The 19170-nt window shown below is 38.8% G+C and overlaps 1 protein-coding gene across 3 annotated transcripts in view; it reads left to right on the plus strand.

Moving 5' to 3' along the window:
- The window catches only part of LOC112044037 (polyamine-transporting ATPase 13A3), a 64915-nt gene that overhangs the window by 39185 nt on the left and 6560 nt on the right, over positions 1 to 19170 (plus strand). For 2 of the 3 annotated variants that reach the window (XM_052889376.1, XM_052889375.1), the window contains exons 2-18: positions 141 to 196; positions 1932 to 2099; positions 2466 to 2536; positions 2790 to 2899; positions 3802 to 3964; positions 4909 to 5113; positions 6175 to 6361; positions 6776 to 6911; positions 7735 to 7900; positions 9558 to 9758; positions 10944 to 11144; positions 13993 to 14118; positions 15168 to 15321; positions 16319 to 16440; positions 17235 to 17352; positions 18268 to 18401; positions 18769 to 18921. In XM_052889376.1, coding sequence (XP_052745336.1) covers positions 149 to 196; positions 1932 to 2099; positions 2466 to 2536; positions 2790 to 2899; positions 3802 to 3964; positions 4909 to 5113; positions 6175 to 6361; positions 6776 to 6911; positions 7735 to 7900; positions 9558 to 9758; positions 10944 to 11144; positions 13993 to 14118; positions 15168 to 15321; positions 16319 to 16440; positions 17235 to 17352; positions 18268 to 18401; positions 18769 to 18921 — 2463 coding nt within the window. In that variant the 5' untranslated portion in view covers positions 141 to 148. Of the gene's footprint in view, positions 1 to 140; positions 197 to 327; positions 1171 to 1931; positions 2100 to 2465; positions 2537 to 2789; positions 2900 to 3801; positions 3965 to 4908; positions 5114 to 6174; positions 6362 to 6775; positions 6912 to 7734; positions 7901 to 9557; positions 9759 to 10943; positions 11145 to 13992; positions 14119 to 15167; positions 15322 to 16318; positions 16441 to 17234; positions 17353 to 18267; positions 18402 to 18768; positions 18922 to 19170 lie in introns of those variants that run through there. The other variant, XM_052889374.1, reaches the window with a different exon arrangement.

Here is a 19170-nt window from a genome sequence, read left to right on the forward strand (position 1 = left end):
GACGTTCATAGATATTCTACTTTAAGTGTTGCCTTTAGTCAAATTTCATTACTACTAAAGTATAAATATTTAAGAATTATTAATAAAATTTTGTAATTTGTTTTAGTTGTGATATTTTTTATGTATATCATTTGTTTCAGATAACAACATGACACTAAGCGTGGAACAACATATCACGTTTGATGATAGCGAAATGGTAGGTTTAACATTTTTTTATATAGTAACATTAGCTTACATTAATCAGTTTTGTCTATGATTATACAAATTGACATTGACATTTGGCAATTTACATTTGAATTTTGACATTTGCAATTTGATTTTGTATTTGTTTTGGTTAGTGTTGGCTAATGACTTTGTAATCGAATTTTTTATTAAAATTTATAGATATATAAATTAATAGGCCCGTTTATCGTGTCGTGTTACGAATTGTGTGCTCGTGACGTGTTAAAACGACTAAATAAATGCTTTTCTTACAATTTTTCAAAGAGTTGTTTCAAAAGTTCTATTGTTTTTGATTGTGATTTGTATTGTGTGAAACACTTAAGATGGGATTTTGTACTACAACAAACGACCCGAATAAAATAATTATTCATGAATAACAACGGAGCTGGTACATAGAAAACTTTACTATTCAAATATTACAAACTATTCCACTGTTCAATTCAAGGCCGTAACGCGAGGAATATCGACAATGGGAATGAAAATTATAACACGTATTTGTTTCCGTTAAAAGTTTATCTTAATGCCTTTGTTGTATTACATCTGCTGTGATGTAATTTGAGATAATTAACATTGCATTAATTGTGTGTTAAACAAGTTATTGAATAATTACTTAATGAATTATTGCACTTAATTTTATAAACATTAAACATACTCATAATTCATCATTAATATTATGACAGCTATGAGATTGTAGTTCAATATGAATTATACAATACACACATTACAAAGATGACCAAGAGTAATTAAGTTTGAATGATTTAACACAAAGCACATGGTCTGGTAGATACATATTTAATGTTTTGAGAAGATAACTGAGGAAAGGTTTTTACAATGATTGGTTCAGATGAAGAAACCCAACCTCTCATAGAGTATAGCTCTATTCCAAGCAGAGAGAACTTAGATGATGTGATTTCAATAAATATAAATACAGATCCAGATTTTGATCAGGTAATCTCTATTTAATATATACTATTAAGTATACTACTACAGTACTAACTATAGTCTGTCAAGTTCAATGATAACACTCCCATGATATGCGCGCCACAGGGGGAAAGACTGCGGGTGTGTGGGGAAGTGACGTGCATCAGTCGTGGGTCTTTCATTCATCGTTACCACCCCGAATTGTGTGCAACATCGGAAGTGTTACAAACGAAGTTGCCAAGCTTTACCTAATGCCTTGTTGGTCCATAGTCAGCCAATGAGGTTTCAAATCTGGAGGTCCTGGATCAGATTTTCAGAGCTTTTCTTCTAAGAAATTTTTGTTAAATACTTAGCCCAGTGTTAGGAAGTAGAAAGTTGAAGGAAGGACAGCATTGGCCTGAAGTAAATTATAGAATAGAGCGAGATCCAATTACGGAGCTTTTCCTGTTTGCTTCAATAATATATAGGTACCTACCAATTGTTAGTGCAAAGTATCGAACATGAAGATCTCGACCATACTCTGGAGTGACCAATTGAAAATCAGGCACAAACCGTCTAAAGTCAACACGGATTTTAGAAGTAATAGAATATTGATAACTTCTAAAATTATGCTCCCAATTTCCATGTCTTGGAGACTCAGACCAATTACCGATTTGTATCACACTCAATATCATAATTATATAAGGACTCTGTCGTAGGCCTTCAAAATAGACTGATAATTTAACTGTTAGCATGGTGATATTCATTAGAGAAGAAAGTTGGTTTCACAATACATGTTTTACTTTCAGATGGTGTATGGCTACCGCAAGTGTCGATGGCGGGTTATACTGACATATATTCTATCTATATTGACATGCGGCATACCCTTCCTGGTCTTCCACTGGTGTCCCAGATTTCTACTATATGTCACCTCAATTAGATGTTGTTTCCAATTAGCAGACCAGGTTTTAGTTATTGTAAGCATATTGCAATTACTTTTTAATGTGAAATGTGATAGTTACTATTTCATCACTATCATCCATCATCATCATCATCATCATAAACAGCTGATGGACGTCCACTGCTGGACATAGGCCTCTTGCACAGACTTTCAAACACAATGGCCTTGAACCACCAGCATCCAGAGACATTACTATTTATGTATGTTCAACTATCTTGTTGATTGGCTTTTTCTTATTTCTTACAAAGTTACAAACTAACATTGAAATTGTATGACTTTTAAAAAAGCCTGCACTTGATATATACTGTGAAGAAATGTCTTAATCTAAATCTAGATTTAAAGAGAAATAGATTATACTGAAACTGATATATCTTTTTTTTAGGAAACTTATCAAAAAAAATGCAAGAGTTACTACATTCACAAGATAATAGATAAACATATTGCAGATGCAAGGTAAGAATAAAATTTTGTGTCTGTACAAACTATCTGTCTAAAATATTCTGTTTCTTGTGAAAATCTAAATTGTACACAGATTTTTGTTGGGTCTGGGTGGTATTGTTACTGAGAGTGAATGAAAGCAAATAAATCAATTATTTACTGTTCATATGCATTATGAATGAAATTTCTGAAAAGTGACTACTGCTTCTATTATATTTTATTAATCTTTATCTTATTAGATGTGTTTTACATTGTAATTATTTTTCAGTGGACTATTGAATGAAGGGTTTGAAGACGAGTTTGGAGGTGAGAAGGGACCTATAGATAGTGCAGATGATTTGTACACTCCTTTGCATTTAGATGATGGGACCAAATTGAGTAAGTGTATTAATATATAAAATATATTCATCTAATAGATATGATTTCATATATGGTGTAAATTATTCCTCAATAATTTAAATGAAAATGAACACATCTACAACTATTGCAAAATGTATTAATAATTAAAATGTTCGTATTATTCTAGCTTTTTGCAGCTGTGCAATATGCTTACGTCATCTATTATCTGGTATTCTTATCTATAATTTGAAGCTCACAGTAATTTTGCATAATACAATTTTTATTTCTCAACTTCCGTTGTTTAATGATAAATATAGTTGATAATTTTTGTTCAGATAAATAGTTGATATGTTGACACATTAGTTAAGTTTGCATACTTATTAAACCTTTAACACTTCACATTTTCCCAATAGATAAAACCACTTGTCAAATACACTTTTAAAGCCTAATCTAAAACTGAACGCTTTTTGTAACTTTTTAAATGCTTTTACATGTGTCGGAAGAAATATACAATTTAATATTTCATTAAGGTGCGAAATCCCCAAACCAGAATCGGTGAAATTGACCACTTTGTGTAATTGATCCTCTAATAGGTGGACTGATGACATAAATCCGACTGAATTCACAGAAATAATATAGCGGATAAACGAAACTTTATTAGATCTCTGCATTGAAGACACATCATCATTATCATCATCGTTATCAACCTATGGACATCTATGCTATGCTGGACATAGGCCTCTTGCATGGACCTCCAAGCATAATAGTCTTGAGCCACCAGCATCCAGCGGTGTCCTGCGATCCGCTTTATGCTTTGCGGGATCGCCATTCCAGCACCTTGGGACCCCCACGTCCATCGGCTCTTCGAACTATGTGGCCTGCCCATTACCACTTCAGCTTGAAGATACATAGTCATTTATAACTTATTTTTTTTTTTACAGACGTGCAACAATTTCGCCTGTTCCGGCACAAGAAACAGTACCTGATATGGGACACGGCGCGCGCGCGTTGGATACGCTTGGCGGGCGTGGAGCGAGGCGCTACTTGCGCGCAGTTGCATGCGTTGGCTGCTAGACCGCCTTGCTCCGAACGGAGACTGAGAATGTGAGTAGACCAGCAACACTGACCGTACCTGACATGGGACTTGGGGCGCTGGGTGCGCCTGTCAGGCGTGTATTGCGGCGCCACGTGCGCGCAACAGCATGCGCTGGCTCCTAGACCGCCTAGCTCCGAGCGCAGACAGAATGTGGGTAAAGCAACAACAGTGACTATACCTGATATGGATCACCGGGTGCTAAGTGCGCCTGTTAGGCGTGTATTGCGGCGCCATGTTCGCGCATCTCAACCGCGTTGCTCCGAGTACATAATGAAAATGTAAGAAAACAATATGCAACAGTGATAAGTACCTGATATGGCACATGGGGAGCGCACCAATGCGGGCAGGCGTAGATGGCTTGACAGGCTTGCTCCGACTTGCTTGGGAACTGAGACTGTAAGTACATAATATGCAACAGTGACAGTACCAGATATGGAACATTGGGAGTGCATACGGGCAGGCGTAGGTGGCTAACTGCTAGCCTTGCTCCGAGTGGGAACTGAGACTGTAAGTAGACAAAATGTAACAGTGACAGTACCAGATATGGAACATTGGGAGTGCATACCGGCAGGCGTAGATGGCTAACTGCTAGCCTTGTTCCGAGTGGGAACCGAGACTGTAAGTAGACTATATGCAACAGTGATAGTACCAGATATGGAACATGGGGAGCGCACACGGGTAGATATAGATGGCTACCTGCTAGACAGCCTTGCTCCGAGTGGGAACTGAGACTGTAAGTAGACCATATACAACAGTAACATTACCTGATATGGGACACGAGGAAAACTGCTAAATGCGCCTATGCTCGAGCGCAGACTATGGATTTAGGAAGAAAACTAGTAACAGTGACAGTGCCTAATATGGCACATGGGGCTTGTAATTTTAATAAATTGACACCCTACAGTGACAATTTCAGAATATTTTATTTTTATGTGATATTTTTGCATTACAGACTGAACATTTATGGTCTGAACGAGATCAAAGTGCCAGTGCAGACAATCATGACCCTCATCCTGTTGGAAGTGTTCAATCCGTTCTACATGTTCCAAATCTTCACCATCGCTGTATGGATCGCCGAACGCTATTACTACTACTGTATAGCCATAGTGCTCATGTCGACGTTTGGTGTTGCCACCTCCGTCATACAAACTAAAAAGGTAGGATTTTTTTTTATCTGGATTCCAAAAATAAAAATTAAGTTTCTTACTTTTTAAAAATTATTTCTTTGGAATTTATATTTTTTGTAATTTTTTATTGATGACATAGGCTTTATGGCGACTATAGGCCTGAACTATAGAATAGATAGTAGAAGTTTAATATAGTATAGTTAATTCTATGCTAATGACACTGCGGGGTACAGCGGTTAAAGCTAAAGTTGTTAGTATCAAAATATTTAGACCTTGCTCACGAGCAGTGGCGTGCATAAGCTTTTTTACTAGGATATGCACTCTAAGCAGAAAATAGGAAATTTCTTGTCCAACTATGTTTTATGTGATCCTACATAGGTTTATATTGAGTTCATAGGGTAGGCAGTGCTTCTTTGCATCTATTATTACGTATTTCTTGCCCGTTTCATAAGTCTACCTTGTTTAAGGGGACTTTTAAGTACGCAGCTTGCAAAATTTGGAACGACTTACCATCACCAGTTAGACTTACTAAATTTCTTTATGTTTAAAAAATAATAATTAAAGAACATCTTTAAGAGCTACAGAAACAATAACCAAATATTTTGCACAACAGTGGCTTTACTTTTTTTTTTCTTTAAAAAGTCAAAAGTCAAAATTCATTTATTTCAAATAGGCTTAGTTTACAAGCTCTTTCGAAATGTCAGGTAATAATATTAAACTTAAAATAATGGTGATAATAATTATTCGAAAACTTAAAATTAAAGTTTCGAGGATAAACGCGCCTTGGTCCGAGAAGAGCCCACAACAAACTCAGTCAGGTTTATCCTTTTTTAGTTTATCACCATTTAACAATAGGTATATAAGTAGCCTGTCATGTAATACATTTCATTTCCAAGCAATTTTGTCATTTACGTAATCATTGACTCTATAATACGACTTTTCTATAAGCATACGCTTAATAAAAACTTTGAACTTATTGCGAGACATGCCAGTGATTTCATGTGGCAGTTTATTATAAATTTATTTTCCCTATTGTAGTTATTTATTGATCTTATTTTATTTTTGTTTTTTTATTTTTTCCATATAATAAGAATCAAGAGAGTCTCCGAGCGACAGTGGAGGCGTACGCCACGGTGGAGCTCTGGGGCGGGCGCAGGGTGGACAGCCGGGCGCTGTGTCCAGGGGACGTGCTGGTGCTGCCCGCGCACGGCTGCACTATGCTGTGCGACGCGGCGTTGCTCACTGGCTCCGCTATAGTGAACGAGAGTATGCTCACAGGTGAATTGTATGGAATCAAGAAAGTCAAAATGTGTAACTTAGTAACCTACCTAATAAATTCGGAATAAATAGTTAGATATCTGTCAAAAGCGCCTTTAACCCTACACACATCGTTCACAAGTGCGTGACTCCACTCAAGGTCATTCTCTGCCACTCAGGGTTTATTGATAACATTGTTAGTGGGAATTGTTAGACCTGACAGACTTTCATTCAATAATTGTGTTTTGCAGACAATCGCTTCTGATGTCAAACCCATTAACTCCAACATACTAATTTATGTAATTGTTGTTAGTGTTAAATTTTGAAATATAAATTATGAAAAAAGTTTGTATATACGTATGTCGGCCGGCTTACCGGCTTCAGCACGCTGCTTTTAAATACTAATTCTGGATCATCTCTATTCTGTGGTCATAGGTGAGTCAGTGCCAGTGACGAAGACAGCACTGCAACGCGTGGACAAAGAGTTCAATCTAAAAGAGCACAGCTCCAGCGTGCTGTTCTGTGGCACGAAGGTCATCCAGACTCGCTACTACAGCAACGAACCTGTTAAGTAAGTGTATTGTATATATTTTTTTTATTATTTACAAGTTAGCCCTTGACTACAATCTCACCTGATGGTAAGTGATGATGCAGTCTAAGATGGAAGCGGGCTAACTTGTTAGGAGGAGGATGAAAATCCACACCCCTTTCGGTTTGTACACGGCATCGTACCGGAACGCTAAATCGCTTGGCGGTACGTCTTTGCCGGTAGGGTGGTAACTAGCCGCGGCCGAAGCCTCCCACCAGCCAGACCTGGACAAATTAAGAAAATCTCAATCTGCCCAGCCGGGGATCGAACCCAGGACCTCCGTTTTGTAAATCCACCGCGCATACCACTGCGCCACGGAGGCCGTTGTCAAGTATGCTAGTTTCGTGACGATGTTTTTCCTTCATCGTTTGAGACACGTGATATTTAATTTCTTAAAATGCACACTTATTTAATTTCTTAAAGATTTGGTATGATTCTTATACTAAACTAGAAGTTTTTGTCCGCTTTTTGACACCATTCAACTACACAAAAAGGTATTTTTACGGAGCTCTTTAACCGACGATCACGATTGTAAACTATGAAACATCGATTCTATAGAGACAGTGTTTATAATCGCATAAGATCGTTGATCATATACTTTGACAGAAAAATAATGTCTTGCGAGGCAGGTCTTTATGTATTATTAGTCTGAGGACGAACACGATTACAACTATTTAACATCGATTCTATAGAGACAACTTTTATAATCGCATTAGATCATAAACTTTGACAGAAATGTAAAACCTAGCGAGGCAGGTCCTATACAATAGTTGGTCTGAGGTTGTCAATGATTGTGATATTTCAGGGCCGTGGTCCTCCGTACAGGCTACAACACGTGCAAGGGTGAGCTGGTCCGCAGCATCCTGTACCCGGTGCCCGCTGACTTCAAGTTCGACCGCGACTCCTACAAGTTCATATTCATCCTCGCCTGCATCGCGCTCGTCGGATTGGGATACACCGTCGCCTTGAAGGTGAGTTTTTTATAGTAATAGTAGATGGTGGACGGAAAAACGTTTGATCATGTGGTGGTAAATGAAAAATTTATCTCCTATATACTCAGAAGAATTATATAGGGACCTATTTTAGAATTTAAACTATCGTGAGTGTTATTCATATTAAATGATTATGAAACACGGCTAAAACTCACGTGATATTACGTCGGAGTATGCCCGACAAGTTTCGAACCCATATGGGGCCCTTAGTCATGAGCTGGTTCTTGCATCGCGGCACGATCCAAACTGCGAAGCGGCTGCGCGACGCGCTGCTGCACGCATTGCGCGCGCGGAGAGGGGTTGAGTGGTGGGGAGTGAAGGTTCCGTTACACTCTCCGACGGTTCATTAATGTCATCTTCATTAGACTCGTCTTCTTGTAAGCAAACCGAACTAATGCTATCTTGTTCCAAGTTTGTTGTATGTGACAATGAAAGAAATAGCGGTTTCCACGCTGTGGGCAGCAACCATCCATGATCCCGATTAAAATTCGGGTGACGACTAATTTCTATCGCTTCACGTATCTTACGAGGTACTAGAAACTTTTCCCTTGACAATACAGAAGCCTTATCAAAACGGATATAATGAGTCGTACCCGAAGCTAGAACATGCTCGGCTATTGCTGAACCGTTCGTGTCCACATTCTTCATGCTCCGTATGTGTTCTTTTACTCTTGTGGTGATGTTACGGCGAGTCTCACCGATGTATGATCTACCACAGTCACACGGAATCTTGTACACCCCGGGCACGTTCAGCGGATCCCTATCCTTAGGCGATCGCAGTATACTCTTCACCAGTGCAGGTGGACGAAACCGCGTCACTATGTCAAATCTCCGTTGGAGATAGTGGTAGATAATTTTGTTCGAACTGAATTGCACCGTATTGTGTCGTAGCGAGAGTCGCTATTCATTTTAATGGCGTTGCGGAGTGAATCTTCTGTACTTGTACATATGTTTTCTGTGCCTCTAGTGAGGCAGGTCCTATACAACAGTTGGTCCAAGTAGGGGAGAATCTCTGGATTGACTGAACAGATTTTGAAAAAACTGTTATTTGTGAGTGTCATCCTACTCCTACTAATATTATAAACGCTAAAGTTTGTATGGATGTATGTTTGGATGTTTGTTTCTCTTTAACGCCGCTACCACTGAAGCGATTTAGCTGAAATTTGGAATGGAAATAGATTTTACTCTGGATTAACACTTTTTATTCCGAAAAAATCCATGGTTGCCCGAGATTTGCGAAAACTGATGATTTTGATGATATGAATGTTTGTTACTCTTTCACGCCTCGGCTACTGAACCGAATTAGCTGAAATTTGGTATTGAGATATATTATAGCATGGATTAACACAGGCTACTTTTTATCCCGGAAAAATTCATGGTTCCCGAGGGATTTGTGAAAAACTTCCAAGCGGACGAAGTCGCGGGCGTCCGCTAGTAGGCTATATTTTATTCCCATATTTTTACCGTACTACGCGGTTGAAACCGCGGGATCTGTCGTCTCCAAAGAGTAAAAAAATCTTTTGTAGGTTTGGGTGTACTCTTCTATAACAAGATCCCCAAGACTGTGATGGACCTGCCAATGCCAATGCCAATATAAATACAAAATATTTTTAAATAATAATTTATTACTTTCCAGGCAGCTAGATCTCTAACAGCCGGTGACATAGTACTGAAGGCGCTAGACATTATAACTATAGTGGTGCCCCCGGCGCTGCCCGCCGCCATGACGGTCGGCAAACTGTACGCCGTGTCGCGACTGAAGCAGGCGCGGATATCCTGCCTCAACACTAGAGCCGTCAATGTTAGCGGCTCCCTCGATTGTATATGTTTTGATAAGGTAAGAAAGAAGAAATAGGCTACTTACCTCTTTTGTAAACAGTGTTTAAACTGTATTATGGAAGTATTATAAGCTATATTTTATTTTGTCCAGTAAAAAAATTAATATAAATTAAAAAACATCTACGTAAAATTTTTGCCGCCGAAATTAGCCACAGCACATTAGCAAGTGACGTCATTCATAGATAACAGCGTGATTGGCGTTTGCAGTGATGTGATTATATCACGTTACCGCAAGCGCCAATCACAAACCGATGCCTTGTAGCGAATGACGTTACAGTTTATGATTGGCGTTTGCGGTGACGTGGTAAAAATACAATTTTGTTTTATAAAAATATTACAAATACGAGATTATTTTTTTTACAAATAAAAATGTGATTTGAGTTTCTACGCATCTGAACTGCCTCTGTGCAAAAAATCTTTTTAGTCTTGTATAGCAGGCGAGTAGCCTATTGCACTTACTAATGATTAAGGAAATACAGTAGAACCCGTTTAATACGATTTCGCAGGGACCCAACTAAAAACACGTATCATACGGGATATGGGGGGGGGGGGGGAGTGAAAAATATAACGACTAATGTACAAAAAAACACAGTTATTCCCGGGAAGCACCAGATTAAGTGGGATATTATATTTTAAAAAAATTACAATGGGGATGATGACCAGGTTTGAATATATTGATTTTTATGATACATTCGTGTAAATAGGGTCTATGTTAACTAATTTATACATAAAAAGCAAAGATTGACTGGATATTTGCAAAATAAATGAAATTAAAAAATTTCAAAATCTATTAAAAATCTTTTATTGTAATTAGATGGAAATTCATATAGTTTTAGCTTCCTTACATTAAATGTGACATTTTTAAATATTTGAACTATAAACATAAACGCACTAATAACAAAGATATTAGTAATTTTGTTTGAACGCACGTACAAATCTAACAATCATTGCATTACCTACTACGTCATTAGTTCGTACCATTTTGTATAGGCCGTTTATCAGGGATCCGCGGCAGCGCCGCAAATCAGACCCTTTAAATCACTGTAGCTCCGAAAGTAATGATCGCAGATACCCTGTTACTTTTACAAAATTGCTTTACTATTAGCATACTCTTAATTTATATACAATTTACATCATACGGTACGATACGGTATTTATTAACGATGATACTTTTTTTATTCAGACAGGCACTCTCACAGAAGACGGTCTTGATATGTGGGGGGTTGTAGCTGTTAGCAGTGCGGTGGCCCCCCCAATACTGGGCCGGCCTCAGAGGGACCCCCGCCAGATGAATGACCTCCACGATCTGAAGATTGGCATGGCTTGCTGTCACAGCCTAACGTTGCTTAACGGAGAATTAGCTGGCGATCCCTTGGATTTGAAGGTAGGTTTGTTATAATGTACCTTTTATAGAATGTTTGCTTTTCATTATAAACCCATATTCGGCTCACTGCTGAGCTCGAGTCTCCTCTCAGAATGAGAGGGGTTAGGTCAAAGTCCACCACGATGGCCCAAAGCGGATTGGTAGACTACACAAACGTAGAGAATTAAGAAAATTCTATGGTATGCAAATTTTTCAAATGCAAATTCCGAAATCAGTTTCTGTTTCGGCAAAAGTTTCGGCCTTTTATGGCCGAAACTTAGTTTTTGGCCAAAAATCAAGTTTATCACCACATCACACAGTTACATCACAGTTAATCACATCACCAGCTTAGCACCGTCTTCAAAATGATCAGCAGGTAGAACATAATATAATATTATGATGTAATTTTTTGCTTTTTAGTTAAGTATTACAAACCTAAAAATATACCCATTTTTAGGTTTGAAGTCGGTTGTATTTTTTTCATTATTTAGTTTTCTAAGCGTTAGCGTTTGTAGAAAGAGAATCGAAGTGCCACATGGTTAGAGGCCCAGGTCGGTTCGCTGGCCGTCGTCGTCTGACATTTACTATTTGGTAAGTATCGAAGTGAACTCCGGAAAAGAGAATGGTCCCTGTAGATCTCTCCATTATAACTGAAATAAATGGATCTTTTAACGGGACGATCCTCATCGTCATATCCCGTTTAATGAAACGTTTCTTAGACGGTATAGTCGCGATCACAGTCGTGCCCAATGCCGTATACTGTAACTCTACGCCCTGCGTGATATCAGAGATATACATAACATCTTCAGTCCAATTGAAGAAGTTTGATGAATAGCGATTGAATATATCTGAGAAACCCAATTTCTTCAAGGGTTCGTTTAAAATTACATGCGAATTAGCGGATGCGGCCGGCAATATCATTTCTGTCTCCGTTAAACCATGTACTTCAAGTTTATTGAGGATGTCTAAAAACGATACGTCTTTGAGCTTGCTGGAAACTTGCCTCACATTGTATCCGCTGTGAGGTCTTATTAGGAGCATGCTGTATATATCACCTAGGTAGGTCAACTCCGTCACCGAAGCCTTCAGCGAGTCAAAATCTGAAGAACGAAAAGAACCTTTCGCATGAAACATCACTTCCCTGGAACCATACTGGTAACTCATTTTCATGTAGAAAGAATGTTTCCAATAGGCTTGAAAATATATAGCATTGCTCATAATGATCAACGAATCGACAAAGTCATTTTTGGTTAGCGCAGAGAATTGTTCTAATGGCGTGGTCATAAATGACGGTTCCTTAAAATTACAACGTTTCGTAAAAACACCCAAGTCCTCTAATCTTTCGACACAGTCCAGGCGCACTTGTAAATTTACATCGTAATATAGATAGTTAGCAAATATTGTACGATACGTTCTGTTGTCTCCATTCAAGAGCACTGTACTATTAATATTCCTGAAATATATCATATAATCGCTTTCGCCAGAATCCAATGAGAGCGCCCTGACCATTTGTTCTCGGGTATCACCTCGGGTTTCGCTTGCTATGATCATCAAGATGTACCAAATTGTATAGGGTGATATAAAGACATCCTTGTTTTCTGCTGTGTCTAGTTGATATATGAGCTGGGTGCTAAAATTACTCACTTTAGAATAGAAATCTAATTCATCAGACGAAGCAGTCGAAGCAGTCGAAGCAGTGATGAAAAATATAAAAATTATTGGCACTCTCATCGCGTTTGCGCACTGCTTTTATCGTTAAACAAAAACAAACTAAACCTATTTGCAAGTATTTATAAATGATATAAAAAAAATATTTATCAGATGACCTAATCATTATCAACTTGACCTGTGACTTGACTTGAATAAACCGGACAAGTGCGAGTTGTATCGCATAAAGAGGGTTCCGAATGATGTTTATCTGGCATGTGGTTTTGGAATCTGACCTAAAATATCATTTTTTTAAATATATATCTTTACACATATTTGACAGAATTTACTTTTATGACAATATGCATATTGCATACCTTCACAATACAGGATGTCCTTAAGTTATATTGATTTTTGTACAAAATACAAAAATTACAACCTACCTTCGGTGCAATTTAGTCATAATATTATAATTTAGACAGAAGGCCAATATTCCTCACTCTGGAGTTCTGACCTTCGGTTGCTTGGGCACTCGCAACGGGAGGAGCCGATTTTTTTAACACTTTATATTAGATTCACATGTAACTAATGTGATATGTATGTAAGAAAATCTTGGAATCTTAATTTGACCCACTTTCCGGTCATCGATTAGGATGAAATTATGCGCAGTACATGACTAGCTAAGAAAACCACCCCCATGATATATGGATATCAAATGAAAAGATGTCTGCTGTCAGGAATACGAATTTTTTTTTTTTTTTTAAATTTTAATATTTGTAATTTGTAGTGTTATCGCCGCGTTGCAACAACTTGCGGTACGGACGGCTTCAGTGTGCTCGTGGCGTTCGAGCTATCCACATCTTTTGTTGTAATTCTTTATGGGTTACTTGGGATAGGCGGGGAGATTGACTTGAGTGGAAAAGGGGAGTGTTAGATAACTGTCAAAGGATCCTTTAACCCTACACACATCGTTCACAAGTGCGTGATTTCACTCTAGGTCATTCTCTGCCATTCTAGGATATTATTTTGGTTACAGTTTGATTTGTTAATTAAGTTGTCCTGACAAATTTTGTGAATCATAACCTTTGTTCGACATTAGTTTTCTTATTTTTGTAATCACCTGTGAGTCTGATAAAGTAGTGCGTGCTAAAAGCGTGTTTTGTTAGTTTTTTAAACTATTTTTCGTTAAATATTAAAAAGAGGGTAAATAATTTGTCGTTAGATGTTCGAGTCGACGGGCTGGAGACTGGAGGAGCCCGAAGTACCGGAGCGAGATCACTACGAGATGCTCACGCCGACGGTTGTGAGGCCGAAGCGACCTGCCAACATTAACGTCGATGACATGCATGTGAGGACCCATTCCAAGTTTTATTACTTTTGCACGCCTCATAAACGAATTGGGATGATGACAGTTTTTTAAATAGTGTATAAATTAGGAGTATGATAATAGTAAAACAATTTTGTAAAAGTAACAGGGTATCTGCGATCATTACTTTCGGAGCTACAGGGATTTAAAAGGTCAGATTTGCGGCGCTGCTGCGGATCCCTGAATATCGCCCCATACAAAATGGTACGATTTAATGACGTCGTAGGTACATAATGATCGTTAGATTTGTATAGGCGGTCAAACAAAATTACTAATATCATTTTTATTTGTGCGTTTATAGTTCATTTATTAAGAGATAAATTAATTAAACAAATAAAAGAACCCGACTGCATAAATAGTCAGATTTATAACGTGACGTCATGATACAGTTGACATTTAGATCATCATAGCCGACAGGCGTTTTGGTTCGTATTGTCAAAATAATATTTAAATATTGTAATTTTCATGTAATCACGTCTCGAAAAAAGTATGTAAATAAAATTCAGTCTAGTAGAACGATAATAAACTATTTAAGACCATTAAAAGAAGTGTCAACTGGGCTATTGATATCGATGTATTTCTACACGAAATTAATATTGCTTTTATTAAAAAAGGAGATGGTCCAAAATTGTATGAAGCCCAGTCATTGTACCCTAGCGGAAATAAAAGAAAATATTTTTTTTAAATATTTTTGATTATACAAATCTACGAATTCACTTTAATTCTTTCGAAATAATATTTATTCTCTCCCAAGAAATGCAACACTATTATGGGTAATAATGGCGGATTGATGACGTTTTCAATACAGTTGTCGATTTGACGTTTGCTGTCAATTGTCATGTCATAGTTTCTGTATGGGCGCCATCTTGATTTAACTCAAAAACTTGGGTTTTAATTTTATTTATTTCTTTTTATTTAGTTTTTATTCGTTTGTAAACCCTTGTATTTTTTTAATTTAATGATACGGGGGTACAAGAGTGGATCTGAAATGGACCATCTCCTTGTGAGTATATAGAGTTTGTTGTTCTTAGATGCCATTGGAGGTGGGCATAGTGTCGCAGTACCAGTTCGTATCAACGCTGCAGCGCTCGTCGGTGGCGGTGCGGTTATTGGGCGAAGATGTAGTGCGGGTGTACTGCAAGGGAGCACCCGAGATGTTGCGCACGCTCTGCAGACCCGACACAGGTAATTTGAACTGACTTCTAGTCCGATACAGTAGAGACGGTGGATTTATAAGACGGAAGTCCTAGGTTCGATCCCCGGCTGGGCTGATTGAGGTTTTTTTTTAATTGGAACATGTCTGGCTGGTGGGAGGCTTCAGTCGTGGCTAGTTACCACCCTACCGACAAAGACGTACCGCCAAGCGATTTAACTTTTCGGTACGATGTCGTGTAGAAACCTAACTAACTTCCATCTTGAATTGTATCATCACTTATCATCAGGTGAGATTGTAGTCAATGGCTTAGTTCTTGTAAAATAAAGAGTACTATAGTGGCTGTAACGAGAAGAGATTCTAGAGGTAAATAAATTGACTGCCAGGTCATTCGCTTATGCAAGGCTGTGTAACCTTTTTTACTTATACTTTTAATAATTAATGTTATGGGAATGTAGTATTTGAATTTTTTTAAATGATATCTTGAAACTAGATTTGATTTGAAACTATGTATATAATATATAGTACATTCATACAAATTCCATTTTGCTAAAACACTCCTCAAGAGTCTCAAGGTACAAGACTCCCTCACTCTAAAATAAAAGGATCGCTAAATCGCTTGGCGGTAGGTTTTTGCCGGTAGGGTGGTAACTAGCCACGGCCGATGCCTCCCACCGGCCAAAATAACAGAGGAGAGTGAGACAGTAGACAAACTTTTCCCTTGCCCTTCTGGCATCTATTTACAACTTTACCTTATCTTCTACAAACCACAGTAAGTAAGGTGTCTCGTAAGTCAAGAGTGAATAGGCACCTTTTAGAGTTCGAGGCAAGTGTTTTCCAATACATTTGTCATTTGCATTATCGATTGCCATCAGGCGTGATTTTAGTGTTACGTTAGACTGGACTATGTAATTTTAAAATTGTTTTCCTCATTTTCAAAAAGAGTTCCGTCTAGCTTTTTGCCATAACACGGCCAGAAATATCTGAGAGACACTGAGATACTAAATTCGTTTACTCTTAACTTTGCAGTGCCAACAAATCTGAACGAGGTGCTAAGTTCGTACGCAGAGAAGGGCTATCGAGTGATCGCGATGTCGACGCGAATCATGGAGGTCACCTTCAAGCAGCTGCAGAAGATGAAACGGGAAGACGTAAGCCTATTTTTCAGAACTATATTTATGATAGTCCGGGATCCGTAAAACATTTTTTACAACTGATTACTATCAAGTAAATTTTTCGTGAGTAGCTTCATCTCGATGAGACGATAAACTTTTTTATTTACGAAAATGGCTTTTAGTTGTATAACTATTAATTAAGCAACAATAAAAAAGTCAGCTGGTTAGTTACAACTTTTAATCTCATACCTCGTTATTGATACAAGATGAGAGGAGGGGAGTTTATGCCTGTGTAGTAAAAATGTTCTACGGATCCCTGACTGTGACTGTGTACGGAAGTGATTACACATAATTTTATCGCGGTAATCCAAATCCCCCAATAACAGCCCCTGGAGTTGCCCAAAAATGTCTTTTGTTGATCGGTTGAATTCTTTTAATGTATAGCTTGTCTGCTGTTGGAATTCGATGACTCTGAATGTATTGGTGGACAGGTAGTTAGTAACGGAAAGCGTTTTATAGTAAACAGATGGTAGATAGAGTACGTAGAGTGTTGGTGAGTAAATCTGATGGAACATACTTTAACGAAATAAACCTCATGTTTATTGACACAACCGGTATTGGTCTGTCATCTCACCTCTACATCCAAAGCCAAAGGATAATCAAATTCCCAAGAATTCTTATTAAATTCCCTTGAATTCTTATTAAATTCCCCAGAATTCTTATTAAATTCTCTTGAATTCTTTAATTTTAATACCCTATGTACAATAGATGTCGTACGTCGATGCCAAATTATAGTATGCGACCTTTAACATATAATAATGGATTGTCAGGTGGAATGCGACTTGGAGTTCCTGGGGCTGGTGATAATGGAGAATCGTCTCAAAGCCGCCACCACCGGCATCATCCAGGAGCTGAAGGAGGCAAATATCCACGTCGTCATGATCACTGGTGAGAATTATTTACAAGTATTTATCCAATAATGGCAGTTCCACACCTTTAGGCCCCACCGGCAACCAAGGCGATTCGTCGTAAACTTGGTGGCGTTTACTTGATGTTTCTTTAATTCTTTTGGCTGGTGGGAGGCTTCGGCCGTGGCTAGTTACCACCCTACCGACAAAGACGTATCGCCAAGCGATTTAGCGTTCCGGTACGATGTCGTGTAGAAACCGAAAGGAGTGAGGATTTTCATCCTCCTCCTAACAAGTTAGCCCACTTCCATCTTAGACTGCATCATCACTTACCATCAGGTGAGATTGTAGTCAAGTCAACTTGTAAAAAAAAGAAAAAAAAAATTCCGATGCGCCATGCGCCACGATTTGAACCATCCCGACGCTTAGTCTGACCAACAAACTAGCATTGTACCGTCCTCATCGTAAATCAATGACACCTGTCGAATCGCTGTCACACTTATTGTTAACAGGACTTCGAAAAAAGGAGGTTCTATATTATATTATTATAGAGGCTGTATAGCATATGTTTTTGAAGTAAAAGTTGACTACTTGGGGAGTAATGCCAGCTTGTATATCATGATTTTGAAGTTAAACTTGACTTGGGGAGCAAGATGGTGAATGCGTTACGAAAAGCGTGATTGGGCGGGGCTTTTAAGCTGCGATGCGTGCTGCCATCTACAGGCATAGTGAAACAATGTTTAATATTTTAAACTGACACTAGGTGGCGTTTTTAGAGATATTTAAAAACAAACCCCTTTTTGTACACTCCATGAATCTGTCGGGATGCAGTTATGCCTGCGGCTCATAGATGGCGTTATGTTTTTTATTTTTGAAACAAGTTTTACATCAGTTCCTGTGGTCTAAAGAACACTCTTTTTTTTTGCATTTTTTTTAATTTTGTGTTTGTACGCAGGTGACAATATCCACACGGCGGTGAGCGTGGCCAAGGAGTGCGGCATCCTCACGAGCGGCGAGCGAGTGGTGCACCTGAACGTGGAGCACGGCACCGGCCTGCCGCATCTCTACTGCGAGAGCACTGTGCATGGGGTGAGTTTTGTCTGTTTGTACGCAGGTGACGTCATCCACACGGCGGTGAGTATGGTGAACTATTTATTTATGTATTCCTCACCGAGCATTTACGGAGTATGATGCAAGCAAGAAAAGAGCGGCTGGCAACACCCTTTTACTTAATAAACAGCCTGGTAACCTCTGCTCTCTGCCAAATCTTATAACTAAACACGTGCGATACAGAAGTGCGGGGATGTCATGGCATAGGGTACTCGGACAGAAACGAATGACAGTGCCTTTTTCTAACTGTTATCATACCCCTGGGCTGTGAGGTCGAGGACTCATTTATGCGTTTTGCATATAAATTGTCATTAAATTGTGTTAATTAAGTATACAAATGTTGCAGGTGGGTGTCGGCGGACGCGTGTCGTTCGAGCGCTCGTGGCGCAGCGTGGACAGCGGGCACGGCTCGTGGCGCTCGGCCGACGCGCGCGCCGACGCGGAGAGCGCGCCCGACGAGCCGCGGTACAAGATCGTCATGACCGGGGACACGTGGAAGGTACGCGCGTGTCGGAAACGTGTTGACATCATAAGCGGATTTAAATAGCAAAACACAATTATTGAATGGGTCTAACAATTTCCACTAAAAATGTTACCAATAAACCCTCGAGTGAAGTCCCGGACTTGTAACCGCTGTATGTAGGGTTAAAGACGTCTTTTAAAACTAGTTAACACTCCCCTTCTCCACTCAAGTCGTTCTCTCCGCCTATTTCAAAATAATCCAACAAAACGTGTGGACGGATCGAAC

This window comes from Bicyclus anynana, chromosome 25 (genome assembly GCF_947172395.1).
Source record: "Bicyclus anynana chromosome 25, ilBicAnyn1.1, whole genome shotgun sequence".
Lineage (NCBI taxonomy): Eukaryota > Metazoa > Arthropoda > Insecta > Lepidoptera > Nymphalidae > Bicyclus > Bicyclus anynana.